Source organism: Apteryx mantelli, chromosome 7 (assembly GCF_036417845.1).
Source record: "Apteryx mantelli isolate bAptMan1 chromosome 7, bAptMan1.hap1, whole genome shotgun sequence".
NCBI classification, from domain to species: domain Eukaryota; kingdom Metazoa; phylum Chordata; class Aves; order Apterygiformes; family Apterygidae; genus Apteryx; species Apteryx mantelli.
The window spans coordinates 13,103,468-13,126,688 of record NC_089984.1 but is presented as its reverse complement, the minus strand read 5'-3'; the positions used below and the strand labels follow the sequence as shown (position 1 = coordinate 13,126,688).

At 38.8% G+C, this 23,221-nt stretch overlaps 1 protein-coding gene across 1 annotated transcript in view; it reads right to left on the bottom strand.

Moving 5' to 3' along the window:
- Window positions 1–23,221, bottom strand: part of LDB3 (LIM domain binding 3) — a 121,736-nt gene that overhangs the window by 81,699 nt on the left and 16,816 nt on the right. Inside the window, exon 2 of the mRNA XM_067299800.1 lies at window positions 8,501–8,652. Coding sequence (XP_067155901.1) covers window positions 8,501–8,652 — 152 coding nt within the window. The remainder of the gene's footprint in view (window positions 1–8,500; window positions 8,653–23,221) is intronic.

Below are 23,221 nucleotides of genomic sequence, written 5' to 3'. Positions count from 1 at the left end.
CTGTTGTACTTTAGTTGCTGGAGATAGGACACAGATTACAGGCAGGATAGAGAGATAAAAAGAGGAAGGAACTGCTGAAGAAGTTGGGGGCCACCAAGCATAGGGAGAAGACAAAGCTTCTGGGAGAAAGGATTATTAAATCTGACAAACTGAATTTTAGAGAGACTTCTACTGGAAACATAGCTCCATGTCTTAAAACTGCTGAGGCAAGAAAGTTAGCCAGGACTTGTCAGAGTAATTTGTTTCCTTTTGAGTTATTCAAGTATCATTTGAAGTTGGCGTTACAGTAATGAAGACGACAGGGTCAGCTAGTACCCAGTGCTCCGTACGGCCATTCTGTGACTGACACTGACCAAGGAGAGCACAGACCCAAAGAGGCAGCCAACTGCTGTAGGTGACTGAGAGCCAGGCAAGACAAAGCAGTGGGGACAAACAATTCAGATCTTCTGAAAAAAAGAATTAGGCCCAGCAGTTTTCATAGTGGGTGGTGGGCAGGAAACACCACAATAAAAGGGCTCCAAAAGAAACTACTAACCTCACAAATAACACACTGCAAGATCAATCTAGTAAAGTTTAGTATTTTACTTGATTGAATGATTCTTTCCAATTTTTATAAGGACTGTATTATCCATTCCAATTAGCCTCAAGTGTGTAATTTGCATTTTGACACATCTATGCTTAAGCTAATCAACATTAATCAATAAGAAAAGGTTCCAGCCCTAATATATGGTGACTTTCCTGTCTTCGATAACGTTTTCAGTAACATATAGACTTCCTTGTTGCAGAACACAACGAATATTTGTCTGAAAGATTATAACTGTCATGTTTATTGAGCAAGTTGTGTCAGCCTATTGACTTTGAGATGTGCCAGTGATACCCATCAGGATCTTTCCATGGTCAGTGTGATATAATATGCATTAGAATTCACATGGAGATTATCTTCAGCTCATCCAGAGAATATTTCTCAGACAAATAAAAGGATGCATTTTAACCTCACTTCTAAGATGGTATTTGGGGGGGGAGGAAGTGATGTACACTGAGAACTGTTCTAATCCCTAAGTAGAATCTTCTTGTAATGAAGACTTCATTGGCCTTTCAAACCTTGGCATTTACCCACAGTTTCCAAGCTCTTTTCTAGAGCTAACAAGGACACTTTATGAAGTGAGTGTAAATAGCAGTCCACAGAATTAAACTGCTTGTGTAAAGAATAGAAATATATTTACTGCAGTGACTAACATTGATATTTTATTTCATTTTCCATGGAAAAAGCTGCTCATTAATTTTAACAGCATTAAATGTTACTACTCAAAGATGGTAACTCACAGCCCTGTTCAAATGCTAGCCTCGCATCTAATAACAAATCCTACTGTCCTCTCATTGTACCTGAGTACAGAGACAATTGGGTATGGAATGAGATTCACCTCTATTGCACAAGGAATGAGAGAATCTCTCAGCCCATGACAGTACATGGTAAACTTCTTAATCCACTAGCAGGATATGTCTATGCTTTTTTATGCTTTGAGCACATAGCACCATCAGATTTGGGGAGGAAACTTTGGATACTGGAGGCAGATGGCTCGAAAGTTCTAGAGTCAAATCTCTAAGCAAAATAAAATAACTAGTGTCACATGTCACACCCACCATTAATTACTGCTCTCTCTTTTGGTACTAACTTGGTTAAAATTTTGAATTTATATATATAGCGATTAAGTGAAGCATGTAAGCAGATGTTTGACTACTCTGCTATTCATTTCTCTCCAAAAGTAGATTTTGTAATATCTCTCCTGAGGCCCACCAGCAGATGCATGCAATTATCTACAGACTAAGGTGCTCACCGACTGAGTGCCTTGTACAGGGCTCCAGAACACACTGTCTACATGGAGGCAGATCTCACAGTGCTTTGTCCAGTCCAGAACAGAATTATTTCAGTGAATACCACATGGAAGATCCAACATTGCACTATCTTTGAATTTATTCCTTTCTTATATTTAGCTAGCATTTCCTTAATTTATTCTGTAAATCTCACTAAGGTTCACGTTAGCATAGTTAAAACATAATTTCTGTAGAACTCAAGATATGAGCAGATTAAAGCACAGAGCTTCATTTTTCTATGTTTTTCTTTTTAACCTCTTATTTGATTTTTTCTTAAGTGCAATGTAGCTTCAGGCTATATTTTATGACAATATCAACATATTTGTACTTGAAGATACAGTAAGAGTGCATCATTTCTAGTGAAATTCTATCAAATGCAAGCTGAAATGTGAGTGGCACATCTTTGTGACTGCTTAAGGCTGAACTAAACACTGTGTTATGGTAAGAGGCAGGCATTCACATCCTTAATCCAGTCTGACAGTAGCAACAGACTCGCTACTACATCCAGTAATTCAGAGAGACTCTTACTGGAGTCTTGACGTGGTCTCTGTTCCCTAAACTTTTAAGTGCTGCTATGCTAATCACTGAGACCCAGGTGGGACTCTTGGATTTGAAAGTGTTGTGGTACCCTCAGCCAAGGAACAGTCATTTGACACTGGGAATTCAATTTCCATAGTTCTACAACTGCACTCAGAAAGGCAGTAACAACCAAGAAAAGCTTAGGATTGCATATCCTTCTCTAGTAGAAGTCTGTTGATCTTGTCAAACACAAATCTCCTATCCTTACCCCACAGATGGATTTCAGGAGATGCATTCACAATGCTGACCACTAGCACAAGTGAATTATCACTAGTGCTAGCATTCCTTTCAAAAAACATCACATTCACATGGGTTCATATTCTGCCTCCAATATATAAGCAGTCCCTAAATTGTATCGCTTCTCTTTTACTTGGTTGGAGAACTGGATGGTGGCAGCAGATGTAAGAAAGTTCTGAAGTCCTACCTTGACTGCTGAAATTACCTCCCTCTGTGACCTTGAGATTTCCTGGCTTTTGTGAGAGATCCAGGACATTCCCACTATACACTGCTCTCATTTTGCACAACAGGAGACAGTTACAAAGATTAACACTTACATAGCAGAGTTAAATACGGTTTGACTGTGGTTACTCTTACTGTGAATATTTCACCATATTTAAATTCATAATGCAAATAATCATGTCACCTTTAAAACAGTTATCAAAAAAAATCCTGACAGGCTCGGTGTCTCTGTGTACTTCTTGGCACACAATCATTTGGAGAAGCATCTGCTGGGATTAAGTGTGGAGCTTTAAAAAACACTTGTCCCTCATGAAAACACTGTAACTAGACCTGAAGCAAGGCTGATTCTATACTCTTGAAAGACTTTGTGGTCTTTCATATTCTTTGCACAAAATATTAAAGACAAAACAAAACACTTGGCAGGTGTTTTTTTTCTATATCACACCATGCTCATCCTAATTTAGGATTATTAACACTGAGGCTTGCAAAAAGAGACTTGTAGAAACAATGGGACAAAATGGAAACATTATTAGCCTGATGAATTTAACAGAATTGCTCAAAGCAAGAAATTTTTTTTTTTCCAAATCCGTGTCTTCATTTACTGTTATTTTTTACCAGTTATTGCCTACATGCTTTTAAGGCAATGTTTCTACATGATATTCAGAGTACCACTATTTTTAGACTGTACTTCCATAAAAATTGTTTATAGAGTTTCAGTCCTCTGTTAAATTAGGATATATGCCCTCTTCCAATTCTCCTCCAAGCATAAACCCAGCCTAAACCTGGTTCTGATTCAAAAAGTGCCCATCAGCAGACCTAAAGCACGCACAGAATTGTTTGCTATTCACAGCTTCAGACACGGGAAAACAATTTACATTAACCACCGAATTTCTCTTGCTTGCAATTTGTTATCACCACATGCTTTATTTATAGTAGGCCTGAAATAAATACCGCTGTATCAGGCATCCTTTGGTGCTACACAAGAAAAGAAGAGCTATTTAATATTTACAATAAATCTCTTAGCCTCTGATCTTTCCCTTTCAGTAGAGAAAGGGATTATTTAGCTCTTGATTTTCCAGCAAAAGACAGTCAATTGTGACTGACTGGAAATGAATGGCAGCACCACCGGGGTGCCCTGGGAGGAGGAGGTTGTGCCAGTATGCACCAGGCACAAAAAGCCTGCACCTCCCCTGTTCCTCTCTAGCAGCACAGGGTGATGCCGAGGCAGGCGTCTTACAGAGTGTCACAGGAATGTTTATGCCAGCAGAATGAGGTGCACTCATGTTACAGCACTTTCCAAAACTAAACCAGTACATTTGGTGAATCCTTTCCAAGGAGGCTGATCGGATTCCTTGAGTTAAGATCAAATGAATGTTGCGGATGCTCCAGTGAAATGTACTGACAAATAATACTTCACTCTCCTACATTACATTTACTGTGAATTTGAAAAAGAAACCCCTCTGTATCAAAAATAGATTTTTCCATGCATTTCATTTTTCACCTGTGAACCAAGTACTGTAGGACAATAAGCTGGTAATAAGCTTCTATGGGACTGATAGGCAGTGAAAGATGAACTCTGACTGGCCCAGAACTAAAATGCCTGGAGGCAGCTGTGTAGCTCAAGTAACTGATTAGAAACCAATACTGAAAATGACTGAGAACTAAGCTCCAGCAAGTCACAAAAAGATTAAAATCAAAGCAGTGTCTTTTTCTACTACAACCCAGGGCATCATGGAGTATCATCACAGCCTTCGATATCGTTGTCTAGTAGAACTAGCACCAACTAGCTGTTCAGTGCATCTAGCGTAATGGAGGTACCTAAGGAATTAGCTGCATCTGTCTAAGTATATAATGTTTTAGAATATCAACATTATTGTTTGCCTAAATAGTAACATACTGTGTAGAGTTCTACCGGGTATTAGTGCACAGTGTAAAAGAAATTTCTTTCCTTTTCCCCTCACCGTTATCTCTTCCACAGCAAAAGGGAATTTACTGGCTAGATATATTCTTTTGTCTCTTAAATTGAACTAAGCAGAGCTGGTCTGGAGGGTCCCATACCTTTCCACACCTCTGGAGCACAGGTCTTCTTCTCTAGGAATGTCCCAAACACTTCAACTCCCTGCCCCCTTGTCTGTCTGCATTCCCTACCTTTCCAAAAGCAGGGCATGGAAGCACGCTACAGGCTCTGGAGAAGTAGGCAGCCAGAAACTGAAAATGAGCAGCCAGGGAATGCAGTGTTTCACTCAGAAAGGCCAGTGCAAGCCAAGTTCTTGCTGCCTGATCAAACCTCTGGCATAGTTGGTGAGACCCACAAAAGAGAGTTTTGCAGAGTTTTATGTGGAACCATAGCAAGGATGAGCTGATAAGAAGCAAATTTAACAGAGAGTTTAGGGACGGAAGCAGTCAGAAACCACTATATATACATATAGAGACACATACATATTCCTTAATACATAACGGGTTATCTACATGAGTGAAACACAGAGAACTCAATTCAGGCCAGCACTGGCACCCTAAGCATTAGTTGAAGAGCTATGTTAAGAGTACATTGAACAGTGTAGATTGATAGCACTTGAAGAAGATCTAATATTGTACAGTCAGAGAAGGCAGACTCTCACTGGTTTAGGTAGGCAGGTATGGATGGGCATTCTTAATGCTTCTCTTCTGCTACATTTGATATTTGCAATTTGATGTCCTGTACAAGTGCTGACTCCATGTACAGATTTTGACAGCCACATAAAAAATAACCACCTCCCCACCCTGAGAAAGAAACCCCACAGGGAATTTAAGTGTGATAATAAAAGTGAGCAGCAGCAAACTTCATCTGAACTGCCAGGTTATAAACAATGCTCATAAAACCCTCATGGCCAGGATCAATAAAAGGAAGCGCCATCACTCCTGAGAGCCAAGAGCTATTAGAAAAATAAAAAGCTTTCTATTTCAGAGTGCATATGTCTAGATTTCACATTCCACTGCTTCTTCCATGGCATTACAGACTGAACAAGCAAGCAAGCAAGCAAGCTAGTTTTCTTTGACTGCCAGTGCTGCGACAGCGAAACCAAGCCACAGATTGCCCGGTAGGGAATTCCATGACCTTGAGACACATTCTCTTGAGCCACGCGACTACTTCAAATTAATGCCCAAAGTCATCAAAATTTAGGGCTTAAGTTTTTTCCATCACAACAGCTAGAGCTCTTTCCACCTTGATCTGAATTCCTAATGCACATATACCCATGTTCCATTTGAAAGGATTCCCAATGTTTCCAAACTTTTATGCATATTAGGTAATTTTGAGTGTCCCCATCTCTGTATTTCTCTAAACTCTGATGGAAACTAGTTTTTCTTTTTTGTAGTGCAAGAACATTCCACTCCAGTTTCATCTCTGCAAGCCAAGTCTAAAAAAGTAGAAGTCATCTCTTAGCACAGTCATTTTCCTGGTAACTAAGGCCCAGGGCATCTTGCCTTTCTCCTGTTTTGTTCTTATTTGGTTGAAAAGTTGGTACTTCTCATTAGTGACTGCTCTCATATTTTTCATGTTAAGTATTCTTTCCCTCACCTATGCAATCTTTGTAAAATCCTTTTTTTTTTCCCTTCAAAAAAGTAAAAATCATTGTAAATTCTCAGTGACTAAACTGTCACAACCCTTTTGTATGTGGGTAAATTTCTCATGATTTTCTGAGGTGAGATTAATCTAACTTGACAAATATTGTGGAAATGTCTTTTGTCCAAGACACCTGGATACTGGATCTTAAATAGGTTTCTATACATAAGTCAGTAGGCTGAGCTCACAAGATGAAAGGGTATAGCCTGCATAAATACTGAATTGTACAGAGTGAAAGCCTGCTTAAATCCTCTGAGCACAAGTTTATGAACATCCCCCTTTATGAACATCTTAGAAACAACAGTCTACTATCAAAAAAAAGTTACTTTTCAGTCTCTGTTTGTCGTTTGCTTTTTCTATATGATTGTAGCAAAGCTGAATGGCTCATAAATGCAGACTAATAGCTCACATCAAAAAGCAACAGAACAGAAAAGAAAACAGAAAAGAAGATACTACTGATCTGTATAAAAAAATTAGAGCAAGAGAATCCACAAAATTTCTCACTTGTTAACAGAGAAACTACCTGACTTACTTGGGCTCAATAATATTCCATAACACTTTATCCTACTTTTTTTCCTTTTTAAAATGGATCTTACCTCACCTAAATCTATTAGCCTATGCAAACATATTTCAGCCTGTGGAATGCTCCATTCAGTAAGTTTAGGATCAGGCTCTTGGTCTAGACTCTGTTTAATTTTAGCTCAGAATCTTGCCTAAACACACTAGAGACATATGTGCACATCAAATGAGGTGATAGAAATTATGCCATGCATTGAAACAGCTGGACCACAAACTTGTTTCAGATTTTCTCAGAGATTTTATAAGCTCTTTTCCAGGAAATATTTAAATATACCCAGTGCTCTCACAAAAAAGCTAACAAATTTGCTCTACTTTTTGTTAGCATCTTTCTACCCTGTGCATTTATTTTACACGTTATCTGGAACATCCACTTAAAAACAAACTTGAGATTTTGAAAGCAATACGGGAAATTCAGCCACACATTTTCTTTTAGCGTACACTGCTCTGCCTTGGAGACTTCAGCATAAGATCTTTGTCCCTTAGGTGTTAGTCTATGCCCAACACTAATTGGTCTACAGGGCACCCCTACGTAAGATCTGTTACATTCTCAAATCATATTTTCATATTATAACCCGCTTAATTGCTGCTTTCCATACCTGTCTTTGCCTAGGCTATGTAAAAATTATCTCCTAAAAATGCAATAAAAATAGCAGTTACATCGCTTTATAACATTATAGAGCTTTAAATATTAATGCAAGTGTTACAGAAAATCTCTGTGCAAGTTTATCTAACTTGAGAACAAGTTTCTTAAAAAGGAAGCAATATTAACAAAGAAAGGTTGAGACACCTGTTATGTGAAGGGATTCTGCTTTCTCAATGGCAAGGCAACTTCTCTCACACCTATGAGAAAGGCTCCCTTCTCCATGTTCTACTGCCTTCCTTTCCTGCACTTGGGCTACACCTTTCTCATCATCCTATCAGCTGGAGAAACACCACTTTCACACCCACAGTCCTGCTGGTGCCACATCATTGACAAATTCTCAGCATGCTGCAAATATTCACCTTGTGAACGACATGTTCCTCCCATGCACTCAGAACACTTATGACATTTTTAGAACGGTCATTCAGACCAAACAAAACAGTGCATCATCCACATGGGAATATGCAAAAGAAGCATCACGGATGAACTTATTTTTTAACAGAAGCCTGAATGGATATGAAATTATACTTGTATTTAGTGGGCTAAATTCTATGCAGATACACTCACATATCATAGCAATCATACTGATTTCTATAAGAATCCATGCTGATTTCTGTAAGAATCAGAGCAGAATTTGGTATTCCATCTCATTTCTGCGGCATGGGCGCTTTAAGTAAATCTAACAGGCAAAGATGAAACACTTATCGCTTGGTCATGAATTTCACAGGATGCTCTTAGGAACACAAAGATTTTAACTCAAATCAACCTACTTCTGAAGAGTGAGGCTCAAATTGTAGCTGGCTGACTTGATCTTGTTCTGGGCCTCTAAGTGGGTCATGCTGTCAGCGTTGACTCCATCAATGGCTACCACAAGGTCCCCTTGGTTCATTTGTGACTGGGCTGCCTTGCTGCCAGGGGTGATCTGTGTGGAAAAAGAAAAAGAAAAGAAAACTTATCAGGGTAAATCATTTGGTGCACAAAGTGATGCTAGAGAACTTGTTCGGAACTACAATGGGAGAAGTATTTTCCTCACCTACTGCTTTTGTTATTATCGTAGGGGTGGAACAACAAAATTTATGGAAATTAAACAAACTCAAAGTTAACTCACACTTCTGTAAAGGCCCAGGACAATGTCTACTTGCCATCAATTCCTTTTTGAGGGGTTAAGCCCAATTCTCTGGTTCCTATACCATGTATTAGCTCCTCAAGAGAATAATCATCATTTGTTATATTGGAGAAGTACATAAAGACATTACTCAGACTAGTAAGCTATCTGCTTACTACCTGCTGCATGATTTTATTGTATTTTTTCCTCACAAAAGTCTTTTTTCCCAGAAATAATTTAGTATACTGAGCTAACAGAAAACTGAAAGTCTGTGAGGGGCTCTGGACATGTTTTGCTTCTTTTATAGTGAGCTTTATAGGAAACCATTCTGCTTAACCCTACCCACATAAAATTATAGCCTCGTTACCAAGACAGATCACTATGTATTTGAGATCACCTCATTGATCTGTTGGACTTGACCAACCTGATACTCCAAAGGAAGGAGATGAGCACTTTTAGAAATGAGAAGTCACAATGTTCACAACTACAGACCCAATTATTCAGACAACAGTTCAGAAATTCTGGTGTCTCACTACAGCATTATATTTTGTTAGCACTGGAAGCCTTGGGGTCTGTGTCTTCTCCTAGTGGACAGTATCTTGACCTCAATTTTACACAACCTTCTCCACTTGCATCCGGATGACATTAATACACTACAGCTACCTGTGAAACTTGACTCCATTAGGGAACTCCAACTAAACCAGAAGAGCCTTCATAAACCTTCAGCCAGATGAGCCTCAGTGAGCACATCAGAACTGTTCCATGTTCTCTGCATTAAGTATATATAGGCTACAGATACCAGTTATAGGTCTTTGTTCTTATTTTTAGGTACCCACTTCCTTAAATCCCACATTTTTTAAAAAAGAAAATAATCTAAAATGCTAAGATGAAGATGGTAGTCAACAGCTCTGTTCCTTCAGGACAGTGACCATGAACGTAAAAATGTGCTTGATTATGAGCCAAAACTCCCCTGTGTGTCAATCTGAAACAGTGACGTTAATTCCTGTGGAAACCAACAACCAACACAATTCTAAATCCCTTTCCCACCAAGTGTGAAGTGAAATTCCTCAGCTTGCCTTCCCTAATATGACCTCAAAACATTTAAAATATGTACATTCTTAAAAACAAAAAAAAACCCTTCCAAAACAGTTCCCTAAGCTGCTTGTTTGTGCTCTTCCACTGAGGGAGACAGAAAACAAATGCTTCCTAATGCCCGACTAAAAGGTGCTCAGTATTGAGGCTGACAATCAAATTGGAGCAGGACCTCCCCTGGCCACAGGAGTTGTCAACTGTCTAGAATACAAGTTCTAGTGCCAAGTCACTAGAACACAGCATACTGAATAGGTGAAAGACTGTACTTAAAAATAAAAATTAATTTGGAATGAGGCACTGTAAATAACTCATACCTAGAAATGATCCGACTGGAATGACAACTTTCTATATCTCTTCATTAGAGATAAAAGCATTAAGAGTTATATGTTCTCTAAGTGAAGAAGAGCCACAGATATTTATCAATGTTCTTACACGCATTAGAACTGACTAATAATGTAGTGCCATTTTCTATTGCATTCTTCTATTGTTAAGGAACCAGGAAGAAAAAATACTTCATGGCAATTTCAATGATGGAGTTTTGTTCTGCAGTTTTATGCATCTTCATAGAAAAGAGGGTAGAAAAAACAAGATAAATCATATTAGAAGCAGAGTGTTCCTGACTTATACAAACATCAGCTCCTATACATTTCAATGACCTGCACTGTACAAAAAGCACAAAGTCTCTAAATCTGTAAAGAATACATACGATTATCTGAGTACCCATATGTACTTGCACAGTTACCAAAAGACCCTTCCCTGCTCAGTCCCCCAAATACGTCAGCAAACACAGTTTGTAATAAAATAAAAGGTCAGAAAAAGGCAAAACGAGAACAAAAGCCAAACTCAGACAAATCGGTCAATAAGACTCAAATTCATGAAGTAGTACTCTTCTCAGCCTTCCTCAATTTATCCTTTTTCTCTATTAAGTTAAATTGTCTGCCATTCAGTTAGAGACCAAGACTTGAGCCTTCCTGATAAGGATTCTTATAAATAATCTAGATAGGTCAGGGTACCACTGATAGTAAAATCTAATTTTAATAGTATTTCTTTAGCTCCTCAAGCTGAAGCAAGGAGTTCAACTTGAAAAGTCAACCATTTTTCTCACCTCTTCGAAAAGTAGAGATTGTTTGGGGAGCACTTGCTGCTTCACAGAGATGTGAACTCCCAGCCCTCCCAAATTTCCTACAAGTAAGACACCTGGTTTCCAGTATCCCCAGCCTAAAGCAAGTGGGCAGGCTGGAAGCATCACATGTTGCTTTCAGTGCACTAAAGAGAAATCTTACTACACTCTGTTGCAAGGAAAACTGTATACTGAGTTAACGTATAGTACAACAGTGACAGCTGTGCCCTAAAAAATAAGTCTGCACTGGGTATGGAGTAAATACCACTTAGCAGGAGCTCTCGGAGGCAATGTACAAAGCGCAGCTGCTGCACCACCTGGAGACCAACACATGTTCCCATCCAAGTCCCTCAGCTCCACTCCAGAGCAGGCAGAAAGGGCTCAGGCAGCATTTGAGTACTTGAGTGTTAAAATACTAATGAGAATGCTTGTATAAACAGATGCACAGACACAGCCTCTCTACCCCAAAGAATTTCTAATTTACAAGACAGACAAAATTACATAGGGAGGCCTACACAATTGAGAGAGTATTAATATACTCTCTCATTGGCAGCTTGTAGCATTAGCCAATGACTCTTCTTTTTCCAGGACTTCAGCTATGCCTGACCCCTACCTGACCCCAGTTCGGGCTCAGCAAGTTACTTGCACTTTCCTCTTCTCGTTTAAGAACAAGATTTTGGAGAATCAAGTACTCACTAGCACTAGAAATACGCTAACGCATCTGGGAACAAATACCTTCTTCTTTTATCTTTTAGGATATCTGGAATAGAAGAAACTATTAAAAGAAAATGTTCCTTTCCATTGTCAGAAAGGCTGAAAAGCAGAGATATGACACATGCTATCAGTTACCAGAGACTGTAACATACACCGTCATATGGAAAGGAAAGGATAGACAGACAGTAAGGATCACTAGGAAATGAAAAGCATTCACTTTATGGAAGAAGTTGCATTTACATTTCCCTTGGTTAAATTTTTGCAACTGGGTTTTGATACAGATGCTTCCAACAAATCTTTATAGGCTTTACACGTTATAGTGTGAGAGAGTTCACTGACGGAATTTATCTCATTGTTTCCTAAGCAAGTCACTTCCCATCTCTGTCCCTGCAACAAACATCTAACAGCTCCAAAGTGAAAATTATGTTTTTTTTTTTAAAATAGAAGACAATTCTGGACAAGAAAAATAAGTGAAGAAAAGAAGGATCCCCTGGGATAAGTTATCAAGCAGAAATTCAACATTTCACCCTACACATTGCTAGAAGACATAACACAGAAACAAAGGAACAGCCCAGATAACCTGCACCACAGAGCAAACATCCTACTATCTTTGGTGATGGGTCTTATACCCTTCAGGACCAGAGGGGAGAGCTGAGCAAGACTGATTAAGTGTAGAGACAGAGGACTGTAGGAGGCTGTTTGGAAGTCCTTATACCAAACCTAGAGAAAATTCCCTTTCTGCAGTTACCATTTTTCTGAATCAAACACCTTGTTAGTTTCAATTTACTGGCAGTTAAAAAATAAATAAAATAAAAAGCTCTGTTTCTTGTTTCTATTTGGATAACAAAACCTGTCCTAAATGAACACTCAGGGGACCTGTAAAATATGCCACTGACACCTTGAAGAGCTTCCACTTACATTAAACAGAGCTGAGCTGGCAAGCTGCAGAGGCACTCTGAAGTGCTCTCTCAGACTATGTTTCATCTGTGGTTAGGAAGAGAGATTATAATACATGTGAGCATACCCAAAATAGCTTTAATCTACCTCTTTTGAGTACCAGGAGCCCTGATGCCACAGCAGCTGAGTGATTTTGCGAGACAGTCAGCCAAGTACTTACAATTCAGGACATCCTGTGCTGAAATCTGTCCCACAACAGCAGAACTCCTACTTCAGCTATCTGGCTTACCTTGGCTATGCCTGGCCATGCTGTAATGATTACCTTCTTCTTAATTAACACTGGAGATCTTTTTGCCTAACCCCTCTACAGGACTGCTGTTCATGCATAGTGTATAGACTCTTCAAGGAAGAAGGACAGCTAGCTCTTCTTGCCAGACAAAAATTGGAAATGTTTTGGAGTTTGCTGCTTAGCCTGTCAGAAGCATGACTTGTCTAGGTACACAAACTATACAGATGATGGTCAAAATGTGGATGGTGGGGGAGGAGTTATAGGATGTGTTGGCAAGGCCACAAGACTATGTAGCCCTCTAAATCTTTTATAGTGTGACTAATAGTAATCTCCCTTCTCCCAATCTTCATCTAAAAATAGCTGTTGGATATTTTCAGTCTGCTCTCAGTTAGCATCGTGCACTGTGCCAAGATAGCGTATGGTATGTGTCCTGCAAAAATGAAATGGAAGCAGCGAGCTGAGTAGTACAACAGACTTTGCTTGCTGTGTTACAATGACAGTATTTAAGGAGCAAGTAAGTTCTTACGTGGTATCAAAGAGTTTGATATCCTTAATGCAAGTCAAATTTGAGAATCCAACTGAGGTACGGATCCCAAGTGCACTGACAGCCCAGCATGCGTTCGCAGTTCTGTCACCTGCCACAGGACAACTCCCCATAAAGTCAAACTGAGCTTGTAAGCACTTTCAGGATCAGAACTGCCAACTTTCTTCAAAGGTTCTCCTTCCTCTTCCCTACCTCTTTTTTTGATTTGAATTCATTTTAAGGCAGTTCTATAAGGCAGGATGTTTCTTTGTGTTTCAAGTAGGCAGTTAGATCTTAGTAATCAATATGGCCTTTCAGACTTTCACAGCTTTATAGCTTCTTGAATTCTCCATTCTGTGCAGTTTTTTGACCTCCTGATCCAAACACAATTTGTCTTGCCTCACACTACAAGCAAAAGCAATAAAATGAGGGTTTTATGTCTTTTGCTATTGGTCACTCTGGTAAAATAACTTTTTTTTTTTAATTCATTCTGCTTAATGCATTCCATTGTATATAACTAAGACTACAAAGCTTTTTAACTTTGAAGCGTTTTTGATCTATTCAGCAACAATAAGGCCTGAACTAAAAGGGTATTTGAGATGATACTGAATGTTTTATTTTAGCACTTAGTGGCCTGCAGCCACTTCTGATATTAAGCAACTCAAAATAGCTTTGACTTTGGGTATGTCCTGAGGTTCCAGCACAGATTTGGCTGCTGTGTAAGTGACTCTTCTGCTCCTGCGTGTCCATAAATTAGGGTGTTTATTACACTGATGCAGGCTTACATTTAATTATTCTTTAAATGTGCATTTGTTTAGTGAGTTCTTTTGTTTCTGGCTACCAGGGGAGCAATTCTTCCTCTGATCAACAAAATGCTAGCCAGTCTGACATAGCGGTCCTCTCTCTAAACCAGAAATTAGCAGTATTCATCTTCATTCTTTGCCTACAGGATGTTATGGTAGTATGGTACACATCAAAAGGCATCTGTATGACAGAAGGTGAAACATATCACATGTCCACAGTGACAGAGACATTAAACTAGAACTAAATCTGCAGGAACTAAACTCAGTATCATGCTATTACTTTCTTTTATGGGCCACACTGCTTAATGTAAGCCTGTTTCCAATGGATAGCCCAACACTAACCATTCTGTATACAGCATCAATTAATCACTAAACACTCTTATCCACAAGAACAGTGTTTTCCACCTGTATTGTTCATCAGTGCTCTCCGAGAGAAGAAACAAAAGCTCAAGCTTCAAAACTTCAGAGTGAAGAATTCCTTTCAAAATCCAAGTGACTAAGAGAGAAGAGAAGCAAACTTCCCCTGAGGAAGCGCAATGCAATTTTCTTCCGTAAAACGCTGTGTCATGTTTAGTGCACAACATGACATCCTGCCAGGTATCCCAGCAGGGTGCTTGGAAATTTAAAGATGTAGCAGGCAAAATACAATCTTAATGTACTTAAAAGCTATAAAAACTGCTGGACATTTCAGGAAGCGAGGGAAGTTGTGGAGTGAGAGTGAAGATGTTTCCTCTACCTGTTAAAATTTAATAGCTTAAGCTTTGCTCTCCAACCTTTTCAATCAGAGATGCCACTTCCCTTGTGAAGCCAAGGGAACCACACTTCTTTAACAGGGAATAATTTGAACACATTGATATTATCTCAGATCTAAAAGGGAAACCTTGCTATGGAGCATTTATCTGCTTGAAGACTGTGAAGAGAATACTGGCGAAATAAAATTAAAAACAAGGCAATCAGAATTTTAGAAGAGGAAGAAGCCTGATTTACTGCTACTTTATCTAGATCAAAGGAGGATGTAGCTGTTGCTGAGGTCAAAGATTTAACTTTTATAGAGTGATGATGTTAATGCTGGTTTGGGTGTTTTAACCCATTAGAGTGGTAGATACAGCATTCTTCAAAAAATTTCCATTTAAAGTTTGCGGAGTATAATAAAAAGAAGGATCTTATTTGACAAAGTACAAGCCAGTGACATGCATGGTTTTCTAATGGTAAAAGCATCCTCTTCTAGTATCACTCTCAGTGAGTTTTACATCCATCAGCTTTACAATCCTCTATTGCATAAAGGTAGATCTCTCTCACAGAGAATTCAGGTGAGTAGCAGTATTAAGCTCAAAAGGTTCCAAAATGTGGTTTTTGTCTTACTTCCAGGAATGTGTGCTCCACAGTACCAGTTTTCATGCAACTCCAGAATAGCCTACTGTTTACAGAAACAAAATGAAATAATAGAAATGAGAGTTTTTAGAATACTGGTACTGTTTGTAGCCAAAGGCTTTTTCAGATTCAAAATAAAAATCAAGAAAGTAAGATGGAAAAAGAGTATCACTTACTGAAAAAGATAGCGATTTTTGTTCAATCACTAATGCAACAAGGGTAGTTCAGTGACTCTAACAGTCTACCACCTTCTCCTCTCCCCTCTTTACAACCCGCTATCAAGCTTGTGATGAAACATAAGGCCAAGTAACCCTGACAGAATTGCTCCTACACAATATAGGGTTCACAAAATTGTTTCATTTATGCTGAGGAAGAAGTCCAAACAGCTGGGTGTGCTACACAAAGTTAACCTGCTTTGATATTTTTCTTCTCCCACAGAGTACTTCATCAGCCCCCTTTCCTGTTCCCTACCTGCACCATTTCCTAGGGAGGACATGAAGTAAAAAAATCTCTTACAAAACATTATATAGAAGACAAAGATATTGCTTTCTGAAAATTTGGTACACAAAGTCTTCATTAAACTAAGATCAATATTGTTTATGAGCCAACATATCCTGAAAGGCACAAGTAAAAATACTAAGTTAAGAAAATGGAACTGCAAAGGGGGCACTGAAGTAAGGTTTTAGCATGAATTTCCCATAACTTTGACAAACCATGAGCTGATATGGAAGCATGCCATTTATAAAGAACTTCAGGAAATGAATGAACTAAGCTAGTTAATATTAATTTGCCTATTGTGAGTGGCTCTTCATTTAAAGTGACCTGTGCTTGAAGATCAAAGCAGTGCTGCTCACCTTCATTTTCATGGCTTGCATTGTTTATGCACAGGTTGTGGCTGAAATTTGACTCAAATTCTCAAGCACTATGAAGAAAGCTGTTCTCGGGGAATTTCCATCCCAGATAAAGGCAGGAGCCTGTGATCTCAAGAGTCCTAATTCAGCAGAATCCATAGTTCAAGCAGCCTCAACTATCTTTGGATAAGCTACAGGTTTTTTATTTTTTGCAGAGGGAAAATCATTTATTCAAACTCCAGGTCCCTAGAGAGATCTCCAAAATGGTAAAGCATATTTATTTGAACATCCCACTCAGCAGCACATTCCCGGAACTCAGTTAGAAAAGAATATAACTACCAAAATAGGAAAAAAGTTCTTTGACATTCACAAAAGAACTTAATTATAGTTGTAGCAGGGATCATATTTGCACCTGTCGCCACCTGTATTGCCTACCTTGCCAACATTTATCCACCAGTCTTTTAGGAGCCCACGGAACCATTCCCTTGCAGACAACCTGGTGTGTTGTCTCTGATGACAGGTTTTTCATTCCATCAAGAATTACCCAGCAAGTATGTGTGGGTGAAGGGGGATTTCAAGGTGGAAAGACTATGCCCAATAACTTGAGAGAAGTTATGAAGAGGACCCTGACCAGTATTTCCTATCTAGCTGACATGCCACTGTGGACAGCCTGTCACCCTCTGGGCTGCCCATCATGGTGATCAACAGGTGTGCGTTACAGAGCTTTCAGTCTCACTGCCAATGCTAAGCAAGATGCATCCCCCCCCAGTAGTTTCCTGAACTTGATTTTGTACTGCATTCCAGAGGGCCCAATGAGGAGAAACCTCCAACGTTTTAACTACAGATAGCAAAGTGGGGAACCATCAACTATAAATGAGCACTTTCTGTCTAAACAAGAGGCCCCTGCAAAACACAGACTGCAGCTTTGCCTGTGATGCATTCATGATATTGCTGGTTAGGTGGAATTTTTCCCTGAGACCCTAGGGAGCAATGTTTTTGCCAATTTCTTTTGGGGTACTCTTCTCTCCTGTTTTACGTTCTTAACGTCTCATCCAAATTTGGTGATCCCCATTCACTAGGGTGAATGCCACCAAGTTAAGGCAGGATTATTCTTCCAGAGCACTCAAGTTTTAGGAGTGCTTCTAGGTAGGGCCTTGAAGCATGCCCTTTATATCTACTGTTCCAACTCTCACCCCTCTGCACATTCCTAGTTATTTCAGAAAGAAGGAGAAGTTGGAAGAGAACTTATACTGAAATCATAAGATGCCCACCAGTCTGATAGTGTGATCAGTATCTTAGGAGCTCACGGCAGATTTTCAAAAATGGCTTAGACATTTATTTAATAAGCATTCTTAGGTACCAAAGTTCTGGTGCCTAACATACATGTGAGAATAATCCTTAGCCGCCTTACTATATTTACCTGTAAAGGCTTATCTAGATGAACATGGATCGGTTCCCTAGTTTGAGATATTCATTCATTCTTGATTCAGAGCCTGGCTCATTATAGATCAAACTTAACAAGTAAGGTATAGTTTGAACACAAGAATTGTTTTGCAGGGTGCTTCACTTCCATTTCAAAGGTATAGCTTTATCTTTCATTCCTTCCTTGATACCTGCAGACATTTTTCTCAAAACCACTGGAAGCAGAGGCTATAATCTGCTACACGCCTGGCTACACAGAGTTTCTAAATTCAGTATGTCCAAATTAGGATACACTATATTGCATTAATTATGATAATCTATTGGTATATTTTGTGCTGGAATAAATGTTCACAGGACTGCTATTTAAGTCCATGGAAGGAACGCATTCAAGTTCAAAATCTGGCTTAGCAGCGTTTTCCTTGGCTGTGTTAGTCACTGTAACTTCTGCAGTGAGGCATGTCAAAAGCAACTGGTTTGGGGGAGGCAGCAGGACAGCTATTGTTTGACTGAGAAAGAATTTCAGAAAGTCTAAGGTGGTCTGTTTCTGTGTGCCTCATTTGTCTTTTTTTCATTCATCTGGCGCTAAATGAATTACTAGACAATGAATTGTGTAGATGACAAAATATAAGACAGTTACTTTAACAGGGATTCCTGCTGCTAGTAAAATGGTATTTGTCCAAAACAAATGAGGAATTGAAGAAATATGTAGGAAAAACTTAACCCTCCACTTTGATCTCAATGAGAGCTTTGCTAAACTTCTGCAGAACAGGCTTCATCATCTTATTCTGTCAGCAAACAGTCTTCTGAATGGCTAAACTGAAGTAACATTCTGTATTGCACAAAGCAAAAGTGTCTTTAAAGAAAACAAAAGAAGTTTAACATATTTCCTAATACCCAAATGCAAATCTCCGATTCAGCCAGAATTTTGACTGACAGAATTATGAAAGTGCTCTGTTCCAGGCAGAGTTATATTTACAGTAATATTTTTCAGAGCTGTACACCCACATGCAAAGAAAATGTGTAGTCATTTTGTAGTTTTAACATGTCAACAGAGTTTGATCTTGGCCAAATTTCTCTAAAGCCTCTTAAATCAGGATATAACTTAGTGAATGGCTGGCTACCACCCTTCCTAGTCTTTGTTTTTGACCCAACACTCCCTCCCACCCACCCACCCTTTTTTTTTTTTAATATCCTTCCTTCTCCTTCCTTCTCTCATAGTGCCTTGTTCAGTAACATTACTCGGTATGATGAACCATGTTTGCAGAGAAAATATTTAGTAACTGTCAGCAATTGAGTTTTGATGTGCTGAATATCAAGAATTTGCCAGGTGCAATGGCAGCAGAAAACAACATTCCTCAAAGTGAATATGCATCTATTTAACAATAGGAAGCTTCTACTTTTACTTCTGATACCCAGAAGCGGAAATAAATGAAAATTAAGAACGCTTGGATAGCTACTGGGCAGCTGGGAAGATTCCTGGAGCAGAGAGAAGTGCCAAATGGAGCTGCATTAATAATCTCTCTTTATCCCAGGATGGGACTTCTATTTATAGAATTATATGACTCCCTGAGAGACTGTAATATTACATATATATATATATGATATGGAAGCAACATATGGATTTTACATGTAACTGCCTAATGAAGTCTTAAGATGCTCCCACAGTTTTACTAGACATTCTTTAAATAGCACCACAGATTACGTCCATCTGGTTCTCTGAGCTGGTGACAGGCATTTTCTTCTGAATGGCCTTTCTCTCTGCCTTTTCGTACTATTTCCAGGATTAAAATAAATTTACCCTTTACCTTCTGCTTCCACTTCCTGTAAATCTCCAACACAAAACCCTCAGAAAAGAGCTCCTTCACAATTCCAGATCACACCAATTGGCCTTTTGGGTCATATCCAGTCCAGCATATGTTCAAGTAAAAGTCTCTTCTACTCCACACATCAATATGAGCTTCTTATTCTATAGCTAGAAAGCAATAATTCATGTTTCATAATGATTATATTCTTTGACAAAGTCAAAGTCCAGTCTATCCAAACTCAGAACTAGAAAAAGACACTCATTACTCACACTTTAGAATTGAATCACTACTGGCAATAGCATTTTGCCAGCCAATGCGGATTACCAAATTGAAGACTTCTGAGGTTGCAGAGGGAAATATAAGGCATAAACAGTAGCTGATATTAAAGCTGCATGTATCAAACACAAAGAAAGATATAAGTGTAAGCTTCTAGCTATCTGTGCTTTTTGATGAAGGAAAGATAAGCCAAAAGCTTAAGGAAACCCTGGGGTTTTGGGTGGCTTTTTTTTTTTTTTTTTTTAAAAACACAGTGGGGTGTTGACTACTTTCTTCCATGTATGCACACTGCCTAGTGCAATGGGGCCCAGACTTTCCCTGGCCCTGTACCTCAAGGTAATACAAATAAACAATCAATATATTTCACAGACTTAAAAATGAGACATCAAGCAGTATTCTGGGCAAATAATAAAGGTGGCTGGTATAAATAAATCACCCAGATGTTAAAACTAGTTCTTAGTAAAAAAAATAAAGAAGGAGAAACTGAGACATAAGAAAAAAATATTTACAAGATTTTGGATATATCACAGAAGAGCAGGACAACGTCTTTACTCTCCCCTTCAAAACATTAACATTCCTCATCTAACACTGCTGCTCTTTGTGAATACCACGGACAAACAGAATTGACGTGAAAGCATAGATTTCAAGCTCTATGTTCCTCTGCCCTGTAGTCCAGGCAATAATTCTAGCATCTATTGCAGTTTCTGTGAAGGGACCCCTTGATTTAGGCTGATTTGTAGCAAGAGTGCAAACGTAAAAGCTCTGCAGACAGTAAGGTATCGGTCATGTCCCTTGGGAGGCCCCTTATCCCTTTTTATCATGCATGACCCTGTAAGAATGTGCAATGTGATAGTTCAGAGACAGAAAAGCACCAAGCTGCCAAGCTGAGCTTTTGCTGGCTGCAACTCAGATTTGACACAAACTCATGCCCGTCTTATGTAAAGACTGATAAGAAGGCAGTGCACTGTTTATGCTATATCAGCATGTAATTAGAAGGTCTTGTGCTTGTATTAGCAGGTACACTGATAATCAGTCCTCAGAAAAGACCAGAATGGAGAACTGAAAGTGTGAATATCAAAAGTAGCTAAATCCTTCCAGAGATCAAAGAATAGCATTGGCCTAAGATTAACAGATTCTGAAACAGCATGATTACAAGTACCTTTCCCAAGTAAAGCGTGAATCAAGCTGTTGTGGAAGTCAGAGTCAAAGAGGAAAAAACTCTGTGCAGGAAATGAATTCCTTCTGCATATTCCTCCTGTGACCCCAGTCTATTTGTTTGGAAGACCAGAAAAAAATCCTTTAACATAGTAAAAATATTATGGCCCCAATTCCCCACTACTTAACGCAGAGCTCTTCTCTTCAGTGCAAATGCAAGCTTTTCAGTTTCTTTGTTAACTCCTTTGTAGCACTACAAATGACTGCACAACTGCTTGGCAGTGGTAAATCAGAGCTTGTATTTTTGTCTCAGGCAAAATATTAGTGGTTTATTTGCAAGTAACATTTGGAAAAATATACCTTTAATTTACAATAGGACTTTAAAAGCTCTTCTATCCCCCCTATAGTTTTAAGTCATATTTCCTGGCTTTATGAATAAAGTAGTAAAACTAAGGATTGTGGGCAGCTCTGGCGCTCATGTCCCTGTTCTCTTCTGTCCTGAACGGCAACTTCCCTACTCCTATCATCAAAAGTAACAAGTTGTAAGTCCACCTTACTTTTATCAGAGAAACCCTCTCTAATGAACGTGGCTGAGGACACAGCAAAATTCATTTCACAAGAGAGAGGAGCTGGCTGGGCTCACACCTAACTTGCCATCTTGCAGACTCAGTGGGTAGCAGGCCTTTTCTCTGGCTGTGTACCAGACAATCCAGGTCTTCTCCAATAAGGAAACTGAAAACCCAAACTACACAATCTTGGCAGTCTTTTGAATAAATTATATTTAAACTATATCACAGAAACTAAAGTTTGAAGATCCCCATGTTGACAGAATGCAGATAACTAGTCCATGTTACTGGCAGAGAGTTAGGAGCTGACAAAGTCAGAAGAATGGTCCAGAGGATCACCAGGATCTACCTCCGTTTATCTGCAGTTCATTCAAGTAAATCTTTGTCAGGACAAATCTATGAAACCTATAGATCCATAAATATACAAATAAATGTATAATGTATTCAGGAGAGATTGGATTTCAGATTTAAGAGTTGTATATTTATCTCAGAGAGAAGCAAGGATGATTAAAAAAACTTCTGAAGTGAACATGAAATAATATTAAGAAAGTCACTTTTTCTGAAAACCATTTTTTGTTTCCCTTTATGTTATAGATATAGCAATTCAACAGGGAAACATGACCCACGTGTAGCTACTACACACTCTCAAATCCACTCATGACATACACTGTACCAAAGAGGCTGAGGGTCTATGTGTTTTTGCATAAGTTATAGACAAAGTCTTTGTCAATCTATAGCACAGGTACTTCTACAGTAGACAGTAATATTTATAATACTCCATTTTGTTAATCCATCATTTGAGCTGTGTTAATATTAGCAAATGAAAATTTATATTTTTAATCTTAGTATTTTTGTTATAAACTTACAATCTAAGCTACAATAGTATTTTCAGTATTTAAAAATACAGGCTGTGTTTCCAAAGCCTGACTTACGAGCATTGCTGTGCAATACCATTTGTAAATATATTGACCATCTTAGGTGTTTTTAAAAACAGAGTTTATTTGTAACAAACTGTTTTGCCTTGTTAAAAGCAAAAGTACACATATCCTATATGAGGCCTGTACTTGCATACATGGCCCTATTTCATGAAGGCCATGAATCTAAATCACTACAAATACTAACTGCCAATTAACTCTCCCGTTGAGTTATGATAAATGATTATTCTGGAGTAAAACTATACATTTTCCAAAAGGGGCTTTATCATAGCTATGTTGACAGGACTTTAAGTAGGATGGTATGCTTAGTACTACCATAAAGTAGTTGAAGTATGTGTCCCAGCAGGTGCCACAAGTAGAACATAGATTTGCTTTGACATTAGAACGTAGGGTATAGAATGAGTGCAGGATTTTTCATGGATTTAAAAAGAGCATATGTCCTGGATGGTTTGGAAATGCTGAGCCTTCAGGGTCCAGCATTAGAGTCGGAGCTAAGCGAGTCTGAAGAAATCCTGCCTCATCATGGTAACAGTTGTTTGAGCTTTATGATCATCAGGGTAACTATCA